General features: G+C 41.6%; 2 protein-coding genes across 3 annotated transcripts in view; both read right to left on the bottom strand.

Annotated features, from left to right (window-relative positions):
- The window catches only part of DNAH10 (dynein axonemal heavy chain 10), a 141,559-nt gene extending 129,786 nt beyond the window's left edge, over positions 1-11,773 (bottom strand). The window contains exons 1-3 of one of the 2 annotated variants that reach the window (XM_083716644.1): positions 11,476-11,773; positions 10,132-10,212; positions 8,540-8,682 (exon numbers count right to left, since the gene is read on the bottom strand). In XM_083716644.1, coding sequence (XP_083572770.1) covers positions 8,540-8,682; positions 10,132-10,212; positions 11,476-11,695 — 444 coding nt within the window. In that variant the 5' untranslated portion in view covers positions 11,696-11,773. Of the gene's footprint in view, positions 1-8,539; positions 8,683-9,153; positions 9,266-10,131; positions 10,213-11,475 lie in introns of those variants that run through there. The other variant, XM_083716645.1, reaches the window with a different exon arrangement.
- Positions 11,774-13,649: 1,876 nt separating this feature from the next.
- The window catches only part of ATP6V0A2 (ATPase H+ transporting V0 subunit a2), a 28,608-nt gene continuing 19,941 nt past the window's right edge, over positions 13,650-22,316 (bottom strand). Inside the window, exons 15-20 of the mRNA XM_083717104.1 lie at positions 21,174-21,387; positions 18,938-19,057; positions 17,750-17,869; positions 16,243-16,360; positions 15,259-15,430; positions 13,650-15,005 (exon numbers count right to left, since the gene is read on the bottom strand). Of these exons, the coding sequence (XP_083573230.1) occupies positions 14,906-15,005; positions 15,259-15,430; positions 16,243-16,360; positions 17,750-17,869; positions 18,938-19,057; positions 21,174-21,387 (844 nt within the window). The 3' untranslated portion in view covers positions 13,650-14,905. The remainder of the gene's footprint in view (positions 15,006-15,258; positions 15,431-16,242; positions 16,361-17,749; positions 17,870-18,937; positions 19,058-21,173; positions 21,388-22,316) is intronic.

Raw genomic sequence — 22,316 nt, 5'->3', positions numbered from 1 at the left:
ATTCAGAAATTCAAGTAGGTCATGACTGAAAATAAAAAGTGAGAAGCCATTCTTTAAATAAAACAAGAGAAGGAACATTCTTTTCTGAAGACCAACTGACATGGACAAGAATCGACCAAATATGGATAACTAGAGGTCTGGCACCTAAGACAAGAAAAGTGGAAATCTGCCCAAAGACCTGCTCCGACCATAATGCCGTAAAGATGGATATGAGACTAACTCCAACCGGCTCCTTCAGATGGAAGATGAATGACAATTTGTTTAGAGATCAGGAGATTATTAAAAAGGCCCAAAAAGCTTTGAAGGACTATTTTGAGATAAATTTGAACACTACGGTGGAAAAAAGAACCGTCTGGGACGCAAGTAAAGCGGTTATGAGGGGGTTTCTGATACAACAGAACACCATAAAGAAAAGAGCACAGAATGAGAAAAAAGACAAGATCCTGGAGAAAATTAAAGAATGTGAGAAGAAGTTAAGATCGAGACCGAAATCAAAGGAGATTTTAAGAGAAATTAAACTTTACCAAGCACAATATTCTAAAATGATAAATCAGGAAGTGGAATGGAAAGTTAAGCTAATTATGATGGGATAATGAGCTGCTTGTGCATAAACGCTTGATCCCTCTGGGGTTTGGCTGGTCACCCAAACCTAGGCACTAACGGAGCCCCCAAAGCATGACTCCGTCAGTCGCTGGTAGAATCCGACAGTGGGCGTCTACGGAACTTACTCCAACATAAAAGTTGTTTGACGGACATGCGCCTCCTGGACTCTCTGCGTGACAGCTTCCGGCGAGGGGTGGGGGTTGCTAAAGGGGCTCTTGTTACCTCCTCACTGTTCTCACTAGAAGTATCCCAGAGCCTCTCCCCCGATTCCCTTTCCGCTGGAACTCCTGCTCTCCCCCTACTGGTTCCTTCTTCTGCTGTAGAGTCTCTCCTATTCTCCTGGAGCCTCTCCACCACCTGTCCCTCCGATGGCAGTTCCCTGACACTAATGAAACAAAGATCTTTGGAATCAGCAAATAAATGTGGAAAACTGTTAGCATGGCAGCTGAAAAAGAGACAAAAACTGAACACGGTCACAAATTTAGAGATTGAAGGAAGAAATATTCAGAACCCAGTGGAGATCAGAAAGTGTTTCCAGAGATATTTCAAACAACTATATACACAAGGGCCGCAAAACGAGGTGGAGATAGAACAATTTTTGACAAAGAATGGTCTACCAAGGCTGTCTCCAGAAAATAGAACAATCCTGAATTATAAAATAACACAACAAGAGATTGAAGAAGCCATTCAGAATATGCAACTGGGCAAGTCTCCAGGGCCAGATGGGCTTACCTCCAAATATTATAAGACATTGAAAGACTACTTGATACATCCATTAATGGAGGTTTGCAATGAAATTATGGAGGGGAAGAAGGCACCGGAGTCGTGGAAAGAAGCTTTCATCACATTGATACCTAAACTAGAAACTGAAAAGACACAACTTAAGAACTACCGCCCCATCGCCCTCCTGAATGTGGATTATAAAATATTTGCAGACATTTTAGCAAGCAGATTTTAAAAAGTTTTAAATGAGGTAATCCACAAGGACCAGGCAGGCTTTCTCCCAGGTAGACATTTGTTTGCTAACACAAGGAACATTATTGACATTTTGGAACTTTTGCAAACAAATATTAATACTAAAGCAGTGTTAATTTTTATAGATGCGGAGAAGGCCTTTGATAATATTTCATGGAAGTTTATGAAGAAAAACTTGGAAGGGATGGGAGTGGGACGGGGATTTGAGAATGGGATAGACGCAATTTATTCTGAACAAAAGGCTAAATTGATAGTGAACAATGTGGTGACGGAAGAGTTCAAAATTGAAAAAGGAACACGACAAGGTTGCCCTATCTCTCCTTTGTTATTCATTTCAGTCCTGGAGGTCTCTTGAACATGATTAGAGGGGACCAGTTGGTGGAAGGAATTCAGGTCGGAGCGAAACAGTATAAACTTAAAGCTTTTGCAGATGACTTGGTTTTGACCTTACAGGAGCCAGAATCTAGTACGAAAAGGGTATTACAATTGATTCAGGAGTTTGGTCGGGTGGCGGGATTCAAACTTAACAAGCAGAAAACTAAGGTATTGGGGGAAAAAATTGACACCTTTAGAATCAGAAAGGTTTCAGAATGAGACAGAGTTAAACGTGGTTAAAAAAGTAAGATACCTATGGGTAAACATAACAGCTAAGAACTTGAGCCTATTCAAGGACAACTATGAAAAGTGTTGGTTAGAAATTAAAAGGGATTTAGAAGGTTGGTCAAGATTGAAACTTCCCTTGTCGGGCCGAATTGCTGCTATAAAGATGAATGTATTGCCAAAAATGTTGTGTTTGTTCCAGACTTTACAGATTGTGGATAAAATGAAGTGTTTTGGGAAGTGGCAAAGAGACATTTTTAAATTTGTCTGGCAGGGCAAAAAGCCCAGAATTAAGTTTAAGATATTAACTGATGCTAAAGAAAGAGGGGGGTTTGCCCTGCCAGACTTAAAGTTGTACTACGAATCAGCAGCTTTTTGCTGGCTGAAAGATTGGCTGCTTCTTGAAAACACTGATGTTTTGGATTTGGAAGGTTTTAACAATGCTCATGGATGGCATGCATATTTGTGGTATGACAAGGTTAAAAGTCACAAGGCTTTCAAGAACCATATTGTCAGGAAAGCAGTGTTTAATGTCTGGATAAAATATAAAGACTTGCTGGAAAACAAGACCCCAAGGTGGTTATCACCAATGGAAGCTAAGGCCCGGAAAAGACTCAATATGGAGGCCAAATGGCCGAAATATTGGGAAATATTAGAAAAAGATGGAGATAATTGGAGGCTGCAGAGTTTGGAGAAACTAAAAGATAAAGTGCGAGATTGGCTACATTATGCTCAGATCAAAGAGGTTTTTAAGTTGGACAAAAAGATAGGATTCCAGGTGGAAACGGAATTGTTAGAACCTAAGACTAAGGTACTTTTGAGAATGTATAATTTGCTGTTAAAATGGAATACACAAGATGAAACGGTCAAATCGGTTATGATAAAATGGGCACAGGACACTGGGTACAATATTATGTTTGCTGACTGGGAAAGGTTATGGACCACCGGTCTGAAATTCACGGCATGTAATGCCTTGAAAGAAAATATTATGAAAATGATATATAGGTGGTACATGACCCTAGTCAAGCTTGCAAAAATATACCATTTGTCTGATAATAAATGTTGGAAATGTAAAGAAACAGAAGGAACATTCTTTCACCTCTGGTGGACCTGCCCTAGAGTCAAGGCTTTCTGGGAAATGATATATGAGTTTGAAAAGGTATTTAAGTATACCTTCCCTAAGAAACCAGTGGCCTTTCTTTTGGGCATCGTCGACCAGAGGGTGTTAAAGAAGGACCGAACATTTTTTATGTATGCAACAACAGCAGCAAGGATACTAGTCGCCAAGTACTGGAAAACCCAAGATCTACCCACACTGGAAGAATGGCAGATGCAACTGATAGACTATATGGAGTTAGCAGAAATAACCGGCAGAATCCGAGACCTGGGAGAAGAGGTCGTGGAGGAGGATTGGAAGAAATTCAAGGACTATTTACAAAAATATTGTAAACTGTATGAGTGTTGAGAAAGATGCTAGATTATAAATAATATGGCACCATTAAATTAGTTGAAAGGAATATGAAGATAAGTGAAAATATATGAAAAGTTAAACTTTGGTTAAATAATATGTTAAAATTAAGCTTTTAAGATTTGGGTAAAATTATTTAAAATTAGGGACATAATATCTGAAAGTTATAAAATAAGAATTGAAATAAGGTGATAAATTGCTGGATAAAGTTTGATAAACTTGGAACGCAGGAACGAGAGACGTGAGGAAGTCCAATGAAGTGAAGAAAGTATGGTTATTGTAAAGTTATATGTCATTTTGTTTGTTTTTAAATTGTATTAAGAAAATCTTGAATAAATATCTTATAAAAAAATAAAATAAAATAAAACAACTTTAGTAAAAAGACAAAAGAGATGGGAATGGGGACAGAAAGGGATGAGAGGTATATTCATGCTTGCAGTCTACCATATACAAGTGGAGGGAGAGCTCACAAAATAGAAGGTCTGCAAAATGTCAAAGAAGAAAAGAGAAGGATAATTCTATAGTGACCAGTGTAACATTCATAAGCTTTTTAACATAATATTTTGTGTTTTAGCTAAGATTATTTAACCACAATTAACATTAAACTATTTATTTGTAATCTGCCTTGATATTCCCTACAAAAATAATCAAGAAGTATGCCACAGACAGTTTCAATGCTTCTTTAAAAATTTGTTTTCAAAGATGTTCAATAATCTATCTGTAACTTTGATAAATGTTTTCTCTAGAAGTTTGAATCGCATTTTCCCCAACAGTGGCAATACAGTGGTACCTTGGGTTACAAACACCTCAGGTTACAAACACTTCGGGTTACAAACGCTTTAGGTTACAAATTCTGCTAACCCGGAAGAAGTACAGTGGTGCCCCGCAAGACGAACGCCTCGCAAGACGGAAAACCCGCTAGACGAAAGGGTTTTCCATTTTGGAGGTGCTTCGCAAAACGAATTTCCCTATGGGCTTCCTTCGCAAGACGAAAGCCCATAGGGAAATCTCCGAGACAGCGGGGAAACGCAGCGTGTCTTCCCCACTGTCCTCGGACCTCCTCCGAAGGCTGGCGATGGGGCGGAGAGACCTCCTCCCCCCGCCAGGCTTCGGAAGGCTCCTCCGAAGGCTGGCGGTGGGGCGGAGAGCCCTTCTCCCTGCGCCAGGCTTTGGAAGGCTCCTCCGAAGGCTGGCGGTGGGGCGGAGAGACCTTCTCCCCCCGCCAGGCTTCGGAAGGCTCCTCCGAAGGCTGGCGCGGGGAGAAGGCTGTTCTGAATGTTGGCGGTGGGGAGGAAAAACCCTCCTCCCACCACAAGCCCCGGGAACAGAGGAGAAGCGCTGTGCGCCTTCCCCTCTGTTCCCGTACCTGTGCTGAAGGCTTGCGGTGGGGAGAAAAGCCCTTCTCCGCACCGCCAGCCTGGCAAGCGGTCTCCATAGGAACGCATTAATTGATTTTTAATGCATTCCTATGGGAAACCGTGCTTCGCAAGACGAAAAACTCGCAAGAAGAAAAAACTTGCGGAACGAATTAATTTCGTCTTGCGAGGCACCACTGTACCTCAGGTTACAAACTTTGCCCCAGGATGAGATCGGAAATTGTGTGTCCATTAGCAAAAGCACACCTCAGGTTAAGAACAGTTTTGGGTTAAGAATGGACCTCCAGAATGAATTAAGTTCGTAACCTGAGGTGCCACTGTATACACTTAAGAGCTGATGTTTCATAGGAAGCATACCATGTTTCCAATACCATATGTTTTTTTTGGGGGGGGGGGTTGGCCAAAGTTGTTGAGCTTTTTTTTATTATTATTGGAAACTGTGGGGGAAAAGTTTTCTTACAAATCACCTGTGGCCGATGTAATATGGCCAGTGTAACATAGGAACATTCTTTGATACACTCACAAATAAATGCCTCCAAAGCAAAACACTGTGCATGTTACACTTTACTAGGTATTCACGAGTTGCTAGTCAACATCAATTCAGCATCAATTCCATGTGGAAAGTTGTAATGCCCACGGTAATTTAAACTTAGCTATGGCAATGCTCTAATGATTTGTTTCCTAGTTTCAAGCACAACAAAAACTAAGCTGCCAACTGACACCATATTTGCACGACTGTTTCTGCTTCTGCACTTTGTTTCAGCCTAACCAGTTTCCATAAGGACATTATACCCTGTGCTCGTGGAGTTTACATGCAGCAGGTCCCACTTTACAAATGTTCACTAACCGAAAATTAGCTTATCCGAACATGAGAAATTAGTGCCCAAACCTCACTATACACACCAGATTCAGATACCCAAACAGAGAGCATTTTTTGCTTCCTTGTTTGCCTTTTGCTGGCTGGCTGAGAAACAGGGGGAGGAGGGAAGGGGAGTGATTAGATAAATAAGATAGCATTTTTCTTGGATTTTCCTGCCTTTCCTGAGGGTTTTTAGCTTTGGGGGTTAAAATTCCATGGTTGGGTACATATTAAGAAATTTTTCCATAGGAATAAATGGAAACTGTTGACTCGTTATGCAAACACTCCCCTAATGAACAATTTTCAGGGAATGCATTGTATTTGGTAAGTGAGGTCTATGTGTGTTTTAGGTTATGTTAAAATTCATTTATATGTGTGCCTTCAACCTTTTACAGTGTTACGGTGTTTTCTAAACCAAGGCAAGAGACCTTCAGTTCCCGAGATTAATTTTGTAATTTTAGATCAGGAGAACCTCCAGCCCATGAGCCAATCTTGGCCCACCAGACTTCCATTTGGCCATGAGGCCATTTTGAGCCAGCCACACCCAACCTCCCTACAGGTGACATCTTACAGGTAACAGCAGGGCTTGCCAGAAAGGATGGGGCTTGGTTGTCAGGAGCCTTTGAAGTGTTGCTCAAATGCGGTCAGCATTAAACAGGATCGCTCCCAGTGTGGTGTAGTGGTTAAGAGCGGCAGTCTCGTAATCTGGGTAACCAGGTTCGCGTCTCCGCTCCTCCACCTGCAGCTGCTGGGTGACCTTGGCCAGTCACACTTCTCTGAGGTCTCTCAGCCCCACTCACCTCACAGAGTGTTTGTTGTGGGGGAGGAAGGGAAAGGAGAATGTTAGCCGCTTTGAGACTCCTGAAGGGGAGTGAAAGGCGGGATATCAAATCCAAACTCTTCTTCTTCTTCTTCCCCCTTCACATCACCCAATACAAATAGGGAGTGATCCTGCTGTGTTCAGGGGTGCAAGAGAGCTTCCTACATGAGGGTGCACCAAGCAGGATTGCTCCCCTGCCTAAAATCAGGAGAGATGATCCATCTTAGCACTCCACTCAGGGAAGTAACTGGGCACACCAGCAAATTCCCTGCAGGGAGTTCTAGGCTCATCCAAACTAAGTGTAAAAGAGGAGGGGGAATTCTCTTCCCTTTCCTTTTAAGCCTGATCTTGCTGCAATCTTAAAGGGTAGTAGACTCATAAATTATTATTATTACTATTATATATTTGTTTATATACAGCCTTTGGGAGTCTCCCCTCTCTTTTAGACTGCAGAGAGATTGAGCTTAAAGGGGACTCCCAAATTTTCTTTCCTCCACTTCCCTTTTTAAACCCAATATTGCTCCAAGGGGAGCAAAATTCCTCATACCTCTCGAGCCTAGCTAGGGAATGCCAAACAGGATGGGCTTCCCTCCCTGATGCCTCTGAGGGGAAGTTTGTAGAAGCTTGTACATGCTTCAGGAAAGAGAGGTGAGGGTCTAATAGAGAAATATAAATTCCACAATTTTCTAAACCATAATAAGGTTTAAAATAAATAAACCTTAAAAGGGTATATGATTGCTAAACATATTAACACATAATTAGATTATCTCCATCCTCAAAGTATTAACGTATCTCCACCCACTTGTCTGACTTGTCTTTAAGACTGAGAGCTTGTCCAGGACAGGAACCTGTCTCAGATGGTATAGTGCAAATAAGAGGCTTTGGAGGCATTCCTATGGCAAGATCTGTTGGAACGAGCAACTTAGGATGCAGTGGATTTCCAGTGACACTAAGTCCTTGACTCAGCCAAAGATATGAAGTGTAACTTGGTCACCCTGACTCCGCTGGGCCATGTGACTTGACAACCCAGTATAGAACACTATTTTAAAGGTTTGTTTTCCCCGCTGCCATGTTTAGGCAGAGCAGCAACTGCCTTGCTGCTGAACAGTTTGGATCCAGTGTAACAGTACATCAGCGTACTCAACTTACACTGGCTTTACTTTTCATGGGGGGGGGGGGGCGCAGGGAGTGTGCTTTTGTAACTAATGTAACATGCTGAACCAATGTAAATTATATTGTCCTAAGCTCATATGATTTTGTTCTGAACATAACATTTCTTGTCTTTCACCAAATGAGAAAGCACCGATATCGATACAATAAAGTATTTAACCTATTCTCTATTGTCTTTGGGAGATCTTTAACTGAACTTTGGAGGGGGCGGAACAGAGAACTTCTGAGTCATCTTGCATATCATGCTTCTGGCTGTTTTATTCATGTTCAAAATGTGATTTTGAAAAACTCTTGCCAGATAATGAAACTTCGGAGAATTATATTTAAAATTATATAGAACATGTTAACTATGTATGAAAATGGAAAATGAGCCTGAAAGTTGAGATTCTCATGAAATTATCTGGAAATGAAATGAAGTGCTTTTCAATGGAATTCATAACAAATGTGTTGCATCCAATGATAGTACTGCTCAAGGTATAGCCACTCAAAATGGACATGCCTAACTTAGATGAATTAATTTCAGGGGGTCTACTGTAATTTAGTTGGATACAACCCATCTGTGCCAGGTTTCCTAATACACTGAGCAGACCTATTTGCTTTGACTTTTCTATGGAAAGCCCATGTTTTTGGTGCACTGAAAAGCCAGCACTGAAGACAAACACACTTACTTTATACATCCTAACTGCTCCACCGCCCATACCCAGTTCATGCTCTATATCAGTCAAGCTCCCAAGGGAAGCTGCAGAAGAGTGGTCCGCCACAGGTTTCTCGCCAGTTTCGGGCAGAGAACTTTTGCTTTTTCGATCTCTCTCTAAAAAAGGAATATTTGGAATAAGAAGTCAGTGGCAAACATGAGTGCAACATATCAATCATGCAACCTGAGCTATAGGAGAGGGCTCACTTCAAGGGGGCCCAAGTACAGCTAAATAGAGCCTCCTTGTGTAGAAGCAGTATACCTCTGACAAGATACTGGGAAGTCAGGAGTGTGAGGGTAAGCTCCCATTGGCCTCGCTGGCATGGCCAATATTTATTTATTTATTTATTTATTTATTCATTCATTTATTTGGGAGGATTTTCATCCCACCTACCAACCAAAGCTCTCGAGGCAGCTTATATTTAAAACAAAATACAAATAATAACGGCACAATGATTACTCACTCTCTTCTGGGCAATCTTCCAAGGGCCACATCCCAGCAGGGCCAGAAGCAAAAGTGGGCAGGACAACAAATGTATTCCGCCTCCCTTTTGTACACTAGGTTAGTTTCTAAATATACTCACACACCTCTCTCTATTCTCCATCCAGACAAGCAAGAGTTCTTATCACAGTTCCAGTCAGGCAAAAATATTAAAGATGTGAAGCAGAGCCAGTGAGTGGGGGTGGCCTGGGAAGAGTTTCAAGGACCATATGGAGGGATCTGGAGGGCCACATTTGGCCCTCAAGCCTGGGGCTCTCCACTCCCTGAATATTGAAATATCTCCCCTACTTCTCCAAGGCTGTAAGTACCACTCTGCAACTGAATCTCCCAAGAATTAATGATTGAAGCAACCAGATGTTGGTCCTTATAAGCCAGGGCTTCTACACTTGACAGCAATTGCTATCTCTCAACTGGGTCTACGACAGATACAGGAGGTGCTGGATCAGCAAACGCGTTAAAAGCTTTTCACCTAGCCTTCAGATTTCTAATAGTCTGGGATGATGGGAGCTGTAGTCCAGCAAGTTAAGCCCCTAAAAATATTTGTTGTTTAGTCATTTAGTCGTGACCGACTCCTCATGACCCCCTGGACCAGAGCACGCCAGGCACTCCTGTCTTCCACTGCCTCCCGCAGTTTGGTCAAACTCATGCTGGTAGCTTCGAAAACACTGTCCAACCATCTCGTCCTCTTCGTCCCCTTCTCCTTGTGCCCTCCATCTTTCCCAACATCAGGGTCTTTTCCAGGGAGTCTTCTCTTCTCATGAGGTGGCCAAAGTATTGGAGCCTCAGCTTCAGGATCTGTCCTTCCAGTGAGCACTCAGGGCTGATTTCCTTAAGAATGGATAGGTTTGATCTTCTTGCAGCCCATAACCAGAGACTGTTATCCTATATTCACTTACCTGGATACATACCGTGTTCCAGAGTGCTACATACCTTCTGATCCCACAATTCATTTTAAAAACAAAGAAACTGTGATCCTAAATCACGTCTAATTTAACTCTAAGTCTTTCTGTAGTTGAGTCTCCAGCTGTTAGTGAGGCATTTTCTGAATTGTTTCCTTTACGTACTTGATTCTACCATTGAACTGCTGGACGCTGCAGCCATCTTCTCTGAACGATTATCTTCCTCGTCTTCTTCATAGGGAACATCTGTTCAGAAAGAAACAAAGAAAAGCATCACACAGAAGTTACAAAAAACCCAAGCTGGATTCGTGAGCCCAGTCCAGAGCTTTGCATGGACTCTGAATGCACACAGGAAACTCCTCTGTCCACTGACAGCCAAGTAAGAAGAGGCTCCATAAAGGAATCCTCTCCTTTGAAGTTAGCAGGTTCAGAAAGAAAAACTACTCAGAGTGCACAATTTGAACCAGGGCTTCAACCTGAAGCTTGTTTGTGAAGTCAAACTAAGCCCTGGAATATATAAAATAATGGTTACATTGTATTATATTGTTACAATTGAACAGCTGTTCTTCAGTTGTGATTTCTGACATCCCGAAACAAAGATGCTGCGCCTGACTACCTGGGAGAAGCTAAAGAATCTTTGGACCTGAAAGTTATGATGAGGGAAGGACTGAAGATTGTGTTGTTTATTTATTAAATCCATACTCAGTCCTTCCTCACAAAGGCGTCCAGGGCAGCAAACAACAAGCAATAAAACAATAAAAACATTTTTAGAACAATTCCAGTACAGATACGGACTGGGGAAAATCACAGTAAAGAGGTGCGAAAGTACTCTGAGACATGCAGGAGGTTTTTTTTTTAATATATATCATAACTCTGTTACATGGTCAAGGCAGAAGATACTGATGTCGGAGGAAGGATGCAAGGATGTTGCTACTCAGCAACTGGGTCAAGGCACTCTGTATGGCACACAAGGCTATGGTCATTCTGTGTGCGGAGAGTTAAGGCACTCAGCAAATGCTCAAAGGCTCTCTTAGAGCACACACTTTCTGTAGGAAAAGTGCAATCCCGAGACCCCCTATCTAAAACCCTGGATAACTACTGCCACTGCCAGTTAGTGCAGGCAACACTAGGCTGCACTGCCAAATTATCTGACTTGATAGGAGGCAGCTTCTCCTATGTTCCTATGAGGGAGGAGCGGTGAGAGGATTCCAGGGACAGCCAATGTGGCACCCCTCCAGATAGATATATAACTTCATTGATGTTTAATTGGTTTTTTAATTGTTGGATTCCTCCCCCCCCCCCCCCGTTTGTAGCGCAGCAGTTCCCTTTTATCCATTAGTCGCCTTGAGTCCCTTCAGGGGGCAAAGAAGAAGAAGGGCAGTTGTGGACTACAAATCCCATGCAGCCTAAAATATCTGGAGGGCGGGGAGCACGTGGGCTTTCCCGGAGAGGTCCCTGCTCGAAGCGGGAACGAGGCCCTCTGCACGCGCCCAGAGGCCCTCTGCCCACCGATCTCGACGTCGACCTCGTCGAGGCGGATCTCCTGGCGGAAGAAGAGGGCGGCGGGCTCGCCCTCCTCGGCGCTGGCGCCCAGGTTGAGGAAGCGCAGGAGGATCTCGGCCTCGTCGCCGTCGTTGCGGTTCAGCAGCTCCTCGAAGGGCGCCCCGTCCTTCACGCCCAGCGCGCTCTGCAGCCGGTCGCCCACCCACTGCACCCGCACGTCGTCCATGGCTCGCCCCGCAGGCCGGGCTTCGGCTAGCGGGCCAACCGACGCGCCTCCGTCGCCAGGGCAACGGCGCTAGGCCGCAGGGCGGGCGCGCGCGCGCGCGGCACCAAGAGCCTGAGGAAACGCGGCGCGCGCCATAGAAAAATGGGCGGAATTCAAGAAAGAACATTTATGAAAAATAATTTATTACGGACTGTGTGTGTGTGTAAAACTCATCGTGCAGAAAAAGGGGTCTGGGTTAAAGGCGGATCCTCATGGATCCTCCACTTTTTAAAAAAGGGCAAGCCTAAATTCTGTAAGGGTAGAAATCAAATCTTCCAAGCTAGCCTTAGCCTTCGCAATCTCCAACAACATCAAGCCTTTACCATTAACCATCATTTCAATGTGCTGCTTGGAACAGGTAAATTTGGGAGGGACAAAATGGTTTCAGGACTTTTTCTGCGCGCTTCAGACATGTGGTTTGTGTTCGTGTGTGTGCTTAGTACATTTATGAACATTTATTATATATATATATGTATGACCTTAAAATTATTAAAACAATAGTAATATTTGATATTATAATATTAATGATATAATAAGATAATGATAATAATTATTATTTTATTTATACCCCACCCATCTGACTAAGGCTGCCGGAGCCACTCTGAGCGGCTTCCAACATACATCAAAACATAAGAAAACATTGCGCACTTCCCTATACAGGGCTGCCTTCAAAAGGTTGCATAGTTACTTGATCTTCTTGGCCCCAGGATCACACGACTCCATGCCCTCACGACGTTTCTCTCAGGGATATACCACACCCTCCAACATTTCTCCAAAGGAAAAGCGGGACTTTCCAGAATCAAATCAGAAACCAGAATGGCTTCTGTAAATCCAGGACTGTCCCTGGAAAGTAGAGACAAAAAGCATGGGGATCCGTGCTTCAGAACCCCGGTTTTGGGCCATGGAGTTTCCAGGAAGCCATGGATACGTGATTTTTGTGGTGCAGGTTGTGCCCCTGGACATGATGTGTGATTTGACAATGAGTTAGGGGTAGCCCAATGCAAAACGTGTGAGGATCCGTGCTTCAAAATCACGTTTTTGGGCCACGGTCTTGCCAGGAAGCCATGGATCTGTGATTTTTGTGGTGCATGCTGTGCCCATGGCCATGCTGTTTGATCTGATGGTGACTTCGGGCTGATCTAGTGCAAAAATCATGAGGATCCATGTTTTTTAACCATGTTTTTGCACCATTGCGGTACCACGAAACAGTGGATGCGTGATTTTTTTGGTTCTGCCTATAGACAAATACGTGGTGTAGAGTATCATGGTATTTTTATTTTGTTTCAATATAAAAATCATATGAATTCATGAGGACCCATGTTTTTGTGGTGCTGCAGTGTTGGATCCACGTTTTTTATAGTCCAATCTGTAGGCGTGCCTTCCAGATGTGTTTTGACACTGGATTTGTTGGAGTTAATTTTTAAAAAGTAGAGGATCTATGTAGAGCCGCCTTTAACCCAGACCCCTTTTTCTGCACAATAAGTTTTACACACACACACACACACACATACATATGCATTGAAGACACCATCCACCTCTACTCACAACCAGAGTAGCCCATTCTTTTTCTTCCATTTCTTCAGTAGATTATCATGGGTGACAAGGGAGAATTTAACCATTAAGGTGTTACACCAGAATGGTTCCAGACTACATTAATCTAAGGATGTGATATTTTTTACTGGGCAGTCTCTTGTATCCATTGTAATGATTATATTTCCTGAACAATACAACCCGCTCTCATCCTGCCACCATCCCTACAATAATAGTTCTCCTCCCACCTCTTGTATTCGCCCATTCTCATCCAATCATTTTCTCTAGGGACTCATATTCTCATTTCCCCCACAGCTTGGTTCCCCAGAGGTTTAAATCATCACCATCATAATTCATTGCAAGCTACAATTTAACAGGCACAATATTTGTTCTCAAAATGAGTGATTAGCTTTTATTTAAGATGAATATGAAAGAAGGCTAGATTTATTCTGCTGGCAATTATAAAACTCGGTAAGGTGAAATACCTCCATTTTCATTTTGAAATTAAAAAAAACTTTTAAAAGGTAGCTGTCTTCACCGAGTATAAACAAGTTTCATTCAAATTCACTGCTGTGTCAAAAACAAAATTAAACTAGAACCTGATTTTGCAAGTATTAAGTTCTAGCAATGGAATGATGTGCATAAATGGAGTGTGTAATTGTTTTCTAAGAACTTGTACTAACTCAGGTAGTTTGCCATTCAACACTGAACAAAAGGTATGGGGATATCCAGACAGCAATACTGAAGAAACTTACATAAGCATATACTTAATTTCAAGGAATCTTTTTTTTCATTTAAGCAAATGAAGTTTAAGTTCCACCAGGAGTTAAATTAGAATATTTAATACCTTGCAAAATAATTTCAGGTAGCAATATTGGAAGAGAATCACTGTGAGCCCCTATAACTTGCTCCTTGGTCAACTTAACAGGCATTTCCTTAAAAAATTCAAGGCCACAGGCTTCCAAGTTTTTTAGTGAATCCAAAAGCTGGCATGGCTTTCAAATCCTTCCTCTTATATTCAAAATGTAGGATGTGCAATGGCAAAAAAATAGCATAGCTCTTGCTCAAACCAGAGGCAAAAAGCTTTTAAACAATATCTTAGCCCATGTATTAGACTGCATAACCAAGTCTTAATAGTTTCCTGTAAATACTGAAAGGTAAGCAACTTCGTTCTCAGCTGCTGCCTGATTTTCTGAGCTATGAGTAATCATGAAGGTGCAGTAGTACTAACAGGAATGACAAGGCAGAATGACAAGGCATTTTTCAGTACTGAACTCAGGTTCAATGGGGCTTACTTCCAGTTAAGGGCATATCAGATGCACTGTAAGGGTTTACAAAAGAAAACAAACTGCTCTTAAAAATACCTGCAGCATTTTTAAAAGCAGCAATGAGATATTTAGAATCAGTTTTAAAATCAATTTATATGTGCTCATGACTGGAAAACACAGACATTTTTGTGACTATTTACCAGAAATCCACGTTAGCAAAATCCAAATGTGAGGTTATATATTACAAAATTATTTGGCTGCATTGTAAGGCAATCAGTGTTTTTCTTTTCTACAATGAACTGTACAAGAATGACAAATAGGTACATGATTATTTCCAAACAACTCTAGAGATGTACCGACTACAGCAGCCAAACTATGCAATGTATCTATTACAATGTAAAGAAATGTCTTGAAAGGAGAAAGGTGTGAACTTGTATCCTTCGCCTGCGTAGAACTTGTTCTGAAATTCTACCCTGTAAAAAGAAAAGCACTACATTAAGATAAAGGCAATCACACGGACCCCGTTCAAAACTGCTAGGCAAACATGCTCTGAATCGTATCCACAATGAATAATTACTTTCAAGTGGAACATACTTAATGTCAATAAAGGATTCATTTACTTTAAAAATAAAAATTAAGCTTTACATTTTTTAATTAAAAAATTCAAAATGTTTTGCTAGCAAGCCACACACACACACACGTATATATTAAAAGGAACACACATACCAGTGAAGTCGTACAGCATGTAGAAAAGCAGAAAGACCTTCCATGACTAAAAGAATGAATATTGTTAGAACCATAAATAAGGCTGAAACTGGTATCAGAAGGATGATCCCATAAGTCGCATCCACGCGAAGGCCTACTCTCATGATCATTGCCCAGAGGACCTCCGATAATTCTAAAAATAAAAACACAATAAACTGTCTCAAATCCTGCTTTTTAATATTTTACCACATGGCATGCCTAAAGGACAAGTAATTTTGCCAGGGACACATTCCTCATTATTAAAAGCAGTTGAAGATGTAATACCTTAATCATGCCCTGTTCAGACGCAACAGGAAACTATGGCTTTGGACTATGTGGATGAGCTGTGGAAAGCTCTTAGCTTGTATGATCTGTTGTCCCCACTTCATACTGGCGAGACTGGAAGATTTGCTTCCGCTTTTAAGTTAAGTGTATTTCCTATGGTGTCTAAATTTAGGGAAATGCAGTTTGCTTCTTCACCTTCAACCCAATACTGCCCATACCAACAATGTATCATGCTGAATGCAATTGAACAGTATGATTTGAACTCTACAATTTGAACACAGAGATACTGAATATACCTTTGTTACTCATGAAAAACATTTTAATAAAAACACGTGGAAAAAAGCTGAGGTCAAACCATGGTTTCAGATTCTGGCCTCTTTACTAACCATAGCTTCAATATACCACAGTTCTCCAAGTTCATACATTATAGGGAACGATGATTATAGTTTAAAACTGAAAATCTCCTTGCAGTATGGAAAGAGGAGAAGGGAGGGTTGAATTTAAGCAATCCATTCACATAGTAGGAAACCAATTTTTATTATGTCTGAACAATGAATAAGCACATTAGAATTAAATACGTTTTATATTTGTTTTAAAATCAAAAGCGGGGGGGAGACTCCTAAAGAACCAAGGTGGGAACAAGAAAATAAGAGTGTTTGAGACTGCATGCAGGATACTTACGTGCATGGGCCAAACTAAGAGCCCAGAGCCTGAGGTATGAAGCAGAGTTGGAGATGCATCCTAGACAATATTCAATGGTATGGATAGCTTGATCCATGAATACATCTGTAAAGTTAAACTAAAGGAAAATAATATGTAAACATACAGATGTACTTTAGAATTCCTGGGACACATCAAATTCATTTCAGTAGGTGGTATCCAGTGCTAGTCATATTCAGAGTAGACCCACTGAGATCGACAGGCCTACAGAGTATGACTTTGTTGGGTATCAGGAAGGACCAAGAAGATGGTCCCAGGTTTAATCGCCAGCATCTCCAAATAGGGCTGGGAGAAAATCCTGCCTACAATCCTGGAGAGCTGTTGCCAGCCAGTGTAGACAGTAATGTGCATTGCCACGTCTCAGTCAGCCTGTCTGAACTTGCTCTATGGTGTTTTTAACTGGTATTCCTTGGGCAGTTTTTACCCTTAACGTAAAGGTAAAGGGACCCCTGACCATTAGGTCCAGTCATGGGCGACTCTGGGGTTACAGCGCTCATCTCACTTTATTGGCCAAGGGAGCCTGCGTACAGCTTCCGGGTTATGTGGCCAGCATGACTAAGCCACTTCTGGTGAACCAGAGCAGCGCACAGAAATGCCGTTTACCTTCCTGCCAGAGTGGTACCTATTTATCTACTTGACTTTGAAGTGCTTTTGAACTGGTAGATGGGCAGGAGCAGGGACCGAGCAACAGGAGCTTACCCCGTTGCAGGGATTCGAACCGCCGACCTTCTGATCGGCAAATCCTAGGCTCTGTGGTTTAACCCACAGCGCCACCCATGTCCCTTGTTTTTACCCTCACTGCCCCAAAAAAGCACAGAGAAGCATTAGGTTTTATCTTAGGCACATACTCCATGCATGGGACCGTAGAGGCTTCACAGCATGCTGTGTCAATCATGCAACACTATCCTGAATCCTCTGCAATACGCAGTAGTTCTAGAGTAGTCAACTCAGCATGAAAAGGCTCTCTGGAGGCAGAACATTTGAAAAAACTTGCTAGAATTTTTCTAGGGAATATTTAGATAGCACCCTCAATAAGCCCAGCACAGCACAGTAACAAATGACAAGATGACAAGTCCCTTCCCCAAGGAGCTTACAATCTAAAATTTAACACAGGGAGAGGCAACAGAAAAAAGGAAGGGATTTATGGGCAAGGGTAAATGCAGGGGGATATGCATTAATTTAAATGCCAGAGTTCAGGACACCCTAAAAAGGGCGTTTTGAGGAGGGGTTTGAAATAAGAGCCAGCATCCTGTAGGTGGCCTGTGAGAGATTATGTAACATCACATTTTGCAGTCTTCCAGATTGCTGATAAATGCATACAAGCCATAGGGGGGCGGGGTGGTCCTTCCGAAAGAAATATAACACCACAAACTGAAGCGGAAGGGGAACACGCCCTGTGCTGCACTGAGAGGATTCCTTTTACATAGCTCCAAACTACAGGCAGTGTCTGCGAAACACACACATCTACCTCTTCTTTCTCCTCATCTTTGTGCCTGTGGTCCAAAGAGCTGTTTCCTTCTTCAATATCATGGGTTCTCAGCAGAGCAATTTCTTCTTCACTTTCTTTTCGTACTAACCGGTAGCCTTTCTGGAGAATTTAAAAATAAAAAATTGAATTGAATTGTATCACTCACCCCACCTCAATGACCCAAGTTGGATTACAGCAACCATGCAAGCCATCTCCACCAGCCCCCAAAAAACCCAAGTGCTAAAGATTTAGTTCTCAAGAAAGGTGACCAACATTTTAAAATGTAATGAAGCCTTCTGTATTTCTATCTCAGTGCTACCCAAATTTTTGAGAGCTGAAACACACTCTACCCACAACCCTCTACTGAATTAAGGTTGCTTTTATAGTGTGTAAAGAGTAAGAATTAGCTGCACTTTAGGGAACCCTCCCAGTGGCACAACTCAGCAAGACCTCAAGGGCCAAAAACAGCCTCACAGTAGAATGACTGTTCACAAGATCAACAACTGGTAAGGGTCATGTCAATATGTGGGCCAGCTTGGCAATGCTTGCTTTTTTAATAATAATAATAATAATAATAATGTCTCCCCACTTTCATGTGTTTAACACATGCGTGACCGCACCTGCACAGTGCCAGGAAATAAATAAAATCAATTTAAACAGCAAAAAGCCACAAAAAAGGCAAAAATGGCCCCAAAACAGTGGGGAAATGGCCGAAATGGTGCAAAAAGAGCAAGAAAATGGTTAGCAATCCTATGACCCTTTGCACTTATATTTCAGGCTGTGGGGAGTTGGAGTTTGAGAAAGGAGATTTGGAGAGAACAACTGTCGTGAAGTTGGGTGGGTTTTTAGAGTAGTTTGGCTTTTAGACGGTGATCCCCACTATACATGATTTCACATATGTGTGCGATACCCAGGAACGCAACCTCTGCCTGCAGTCATAGGCTGGTCAATTGGGCTACACTGTTACAGAACTTCATTTTATTACTTTTGGCTTGGAAACATATATTTGTCCTTCTCTGTAACAAAATGGTGTTTATTCTTATCCTTTTTTCCTTGCCCCTTAACCAAAAGGAACATGTGTTTAAAGAGCCATCAAACTAATTCAGAGTACATACATTTAATTGGAAGAAGGATTTTGCCAATCTTATAACACACATGCTATCATAGGCAGTTATTTCCAATACATACTCTGTATGCCCCGATGCTTTGGCCTCCATTGCTCAACCAGTATAAATAAAGTGGTTTTCCAAAAAGCAGCACTGGAACTGAAAGCACAGCAACAGACAGGAGAAATTTCTGTAGAACCATCTGTTTTGAAAGAGAGGAGGCAAAAAAGACAAAGCTGTTTTATATGGAGGCTGATTCCCTCCTCCCTACACAAAACCACTAAAACTCTCCTAATGGCAACTGCCGTGACTCAGAATGCGACAGTTCCCCCAGTGCCCTGAAGGGTGGAGAATCTGTGGACATCACTGTGGACATCTCCAGGAATCACTAAACTACAACTCCCACAATCCCTGAATGTTGGAAATAGAGCTAAAACAAAAAAAATCCTTCCAGTAGCACCTTAAAGACCAACTAAGTTAGTTCTTGGTATGAGCTTTCGTGTGCATGCACACTTCTTCAGATACTTCAGGTATCTTCTTCAGATACTTCAGGTATCTTCTTCAGATTCTTCAGGTATCTGAAGAAGTGTGCATGCACACGAAAGCTCATACCAAGAACTAACTTAGTTGGTCTTTAAGGTGCTACTGGAAGGAATTTTTTTTGTTTTGACTATGGCAGACCAACACGGCTACCTATCTGTAACTGGAAATAGAGCTAAAGGGACTTGGTTCCAACAACACCTAGAGGACCACAGGTTCCCCACCTTTGGCATATGCATTACTGAAAGGATTCAGACAGGTGTCAATTCTTTGCAGGAAAAGGATTTGCATGACAACTGACTTAAATGCCAGTTTGGAATTGGGTTTTTTTCCCATTTACTTTTTATACCTTATTAATTTTAATACAATAAAAAAGTAAGGCCACAACATTTATTTATAGTTAAAAAGAACCCTTCTGATCCCCTGCCAAGGTGACCATATTAATCAGGCAGATTTTTTTTAATAAAAGAGTTAAAGTTGTGTTAAAATTGCAGCTGGCAAATACCATCCTAGAAGAGGGAGGGGAAGAAATGACTTTCCTAATACGATGCCTCCTGCAACACATGTAAAAATTTATCAGTTAACTAAAAACTGAGATTATGCATTGATGATTCAGTTCTATGCATGCTTATTCAGAATTCACTGTGTTCCATGTGGTTTACTTCTCAATATGTGTATTTAGGACTGCATTTGAAGATTTTTTTAAACTGGGTTACAAGCCCTAAAATGAACACTTTTGTATGGCTGTCTGTTCAATTCCATATATTTCTCCAACTGCCTCTCTTCCTTTCAAAGCAGCCACTTGCATCTCCATACACACAACAAAGACAAAAACCAAATCAGTGCAGAAAGAACGGCAAAGAGAAAAATGCGGGGAAACCACATCTTAATATTGCCTTGTTTATACTGTGCATACATCACTACAATATTTCCACATTTATGCTTTTTCTTCCAGGCCACAACTTTCATATGCCACTTCGTCCCAGGCCACTGCGCCCACAAAATAACTTCTGATTTAGTCTTTATCTTTTCATTTATGCAATACTGAGTTGCTAAAAAAGAAGTGTTGCTCTTATCATAACATTTTATTCCTTTCTCTAGAATCAAAAAGATGCCTCCTAATTCCAACACACACACTGCCCAGGCTTGCACCCCGGGGAGGTCACTTTGGTGCTGCTAACGCAGTGGTTTGACTTCCATCGTCTCCTGAGACAGATGGATGCCAACAATACCAGCACAGGGAAAGACTATCTTCCATACCTGCCTAGAACCAAGTACAGTGGTACCTCTGGATACGCACACTTCAGGAAGCGAATGCGGCAAACCCAGAAGTATTTTTCCAGCTTTCGCCCTGCATGCATGCACAGAAGCGCTCTTCCACGCCACACGCATGTGCAGAAGTGGCACCTCTAGTTGGGAATTCCTCAGGATCTGATCGGAGCTCCGGAACAGATCCTGTGCGCACTGTAATACTTTTACCTAACCCAAAATTCAGTTACTGCACATTCCCAGTACATATACCCCAAAGTGGCTCCACTCCCCACACCTTCAGCCACATTAGAAAAGATACATTTAAGCAACCTAAATTAGGTACTGTTAAAGACCTGTTCATTTCAACTAGGGAAATTTAAGTACATGCCTAACTATTCCTTTGAAATCAATGCAGCAGAAGAGTTGTGCGTTTTGCTTTCTCTTTAGGAAACCCTGAACTGCAAGACCGGAGACAGGCAAAGATAAGGAATTCTGTGACTATCTTTCAGATTATAAGGCTTACCAACCTGTCCTTCGAAAAAGATGTGTGGTTCTCTCTTATTAGGAAACAGGAACATGTTAATGAACAAAATCAAAATGCTGGGAGCCGTCTCAGAGTTCTTCGCGCTAAAAGCCAACCATTTATAGATGATCATAAAAACCAGGTATCCAAAGATGGAAAGAATGAACAGAAGTTGAGGAATGAATACCAAATAAATATTGTACTTCTTCCTGAAATGCCTGGTGGAATAAGAAAAAAGGTGGATTTCGTTTCATTTTTTGTATTCAAAGTGGAAATCAGTTTTACAGAGAAAACTTATACATACATAAATATACTGTCTATGCCTGGGAAGTTGGAACTCAACAACAGGAGTACAGTTACCCCATCTCTGATCTGAAAAATGAATGCCAAGACATTTACTGCCCACCAACTCTCTTCTGCATTGTTGGATAAGCTGCTACTTACAGACCTAGGAGAAAACTGTTCTTTGCCATTTGTAGCCACAGGATAGATGTCTTGGAAAGAAAGGTGATAGGAGCAGGGAAGGGAGCAGAGTAGGTCATGCCTGCCCTGTGGACCCCCCCCCCCCCCGTTAGATGTCAAGGAAATAAACAACTATCTGACTTTTAAAAGACATCTGAAGGCAGCCCTGTATAGGGAAGTTTTTAATGTTTGATGTTTTACTGTGTTTGATGTTTTAATTTGCTGGAAGCTGCCCAAAGTGGTTTGGGCAACCCAGTCAGATGGACAGAATAATAATAATAATAATAATAATAATAATAATAATAATAATAATGATGATGATGATGTTAAAAAATAGAGTAAGGTCATGTATAAGGTTCCCTACTAGCTAGGGAGCTCTAGGGAGCCTTAAACAGTAGGCTAGTTCTTGAATAATAGCTGTGCTTGTTCATCAACTTGATTTTTAAAAATAGGTTATACATAAAAGTTATTGCAAGAAATTCCCACCTCGAATAAAAAGGCATACCAAATTGTTGCAAACAACTGAAGCACACAAACAAAACTATCAACAAACAACAGAGCTAAGGAACTGGTGTATTAAAAACACAGAATTATTTATTATAATGAAATAATTATCCTATATACAAACACTAAACCTTTACTAGGCCAAATCCTATACTTGACTGTATATTTCAATATATGCCCA

Source organism: Podarcis gaigeae, assembly GCF_964106915.1.
Source record: "Podarcis gaigeae genome assembly, chromosome: 16".
Lineage (NCBI taxonomy): Eukaryota > Metazoa > Chordata > Lepidosauria > Squamata > Lacertidae > Podarcis > Podarcis gaigeae.
The sequence above is the reverse complement of the archived record's forward strand: the minus strand, read 5'-3'. Positions and strand labels throughout refer to the sequence as shown.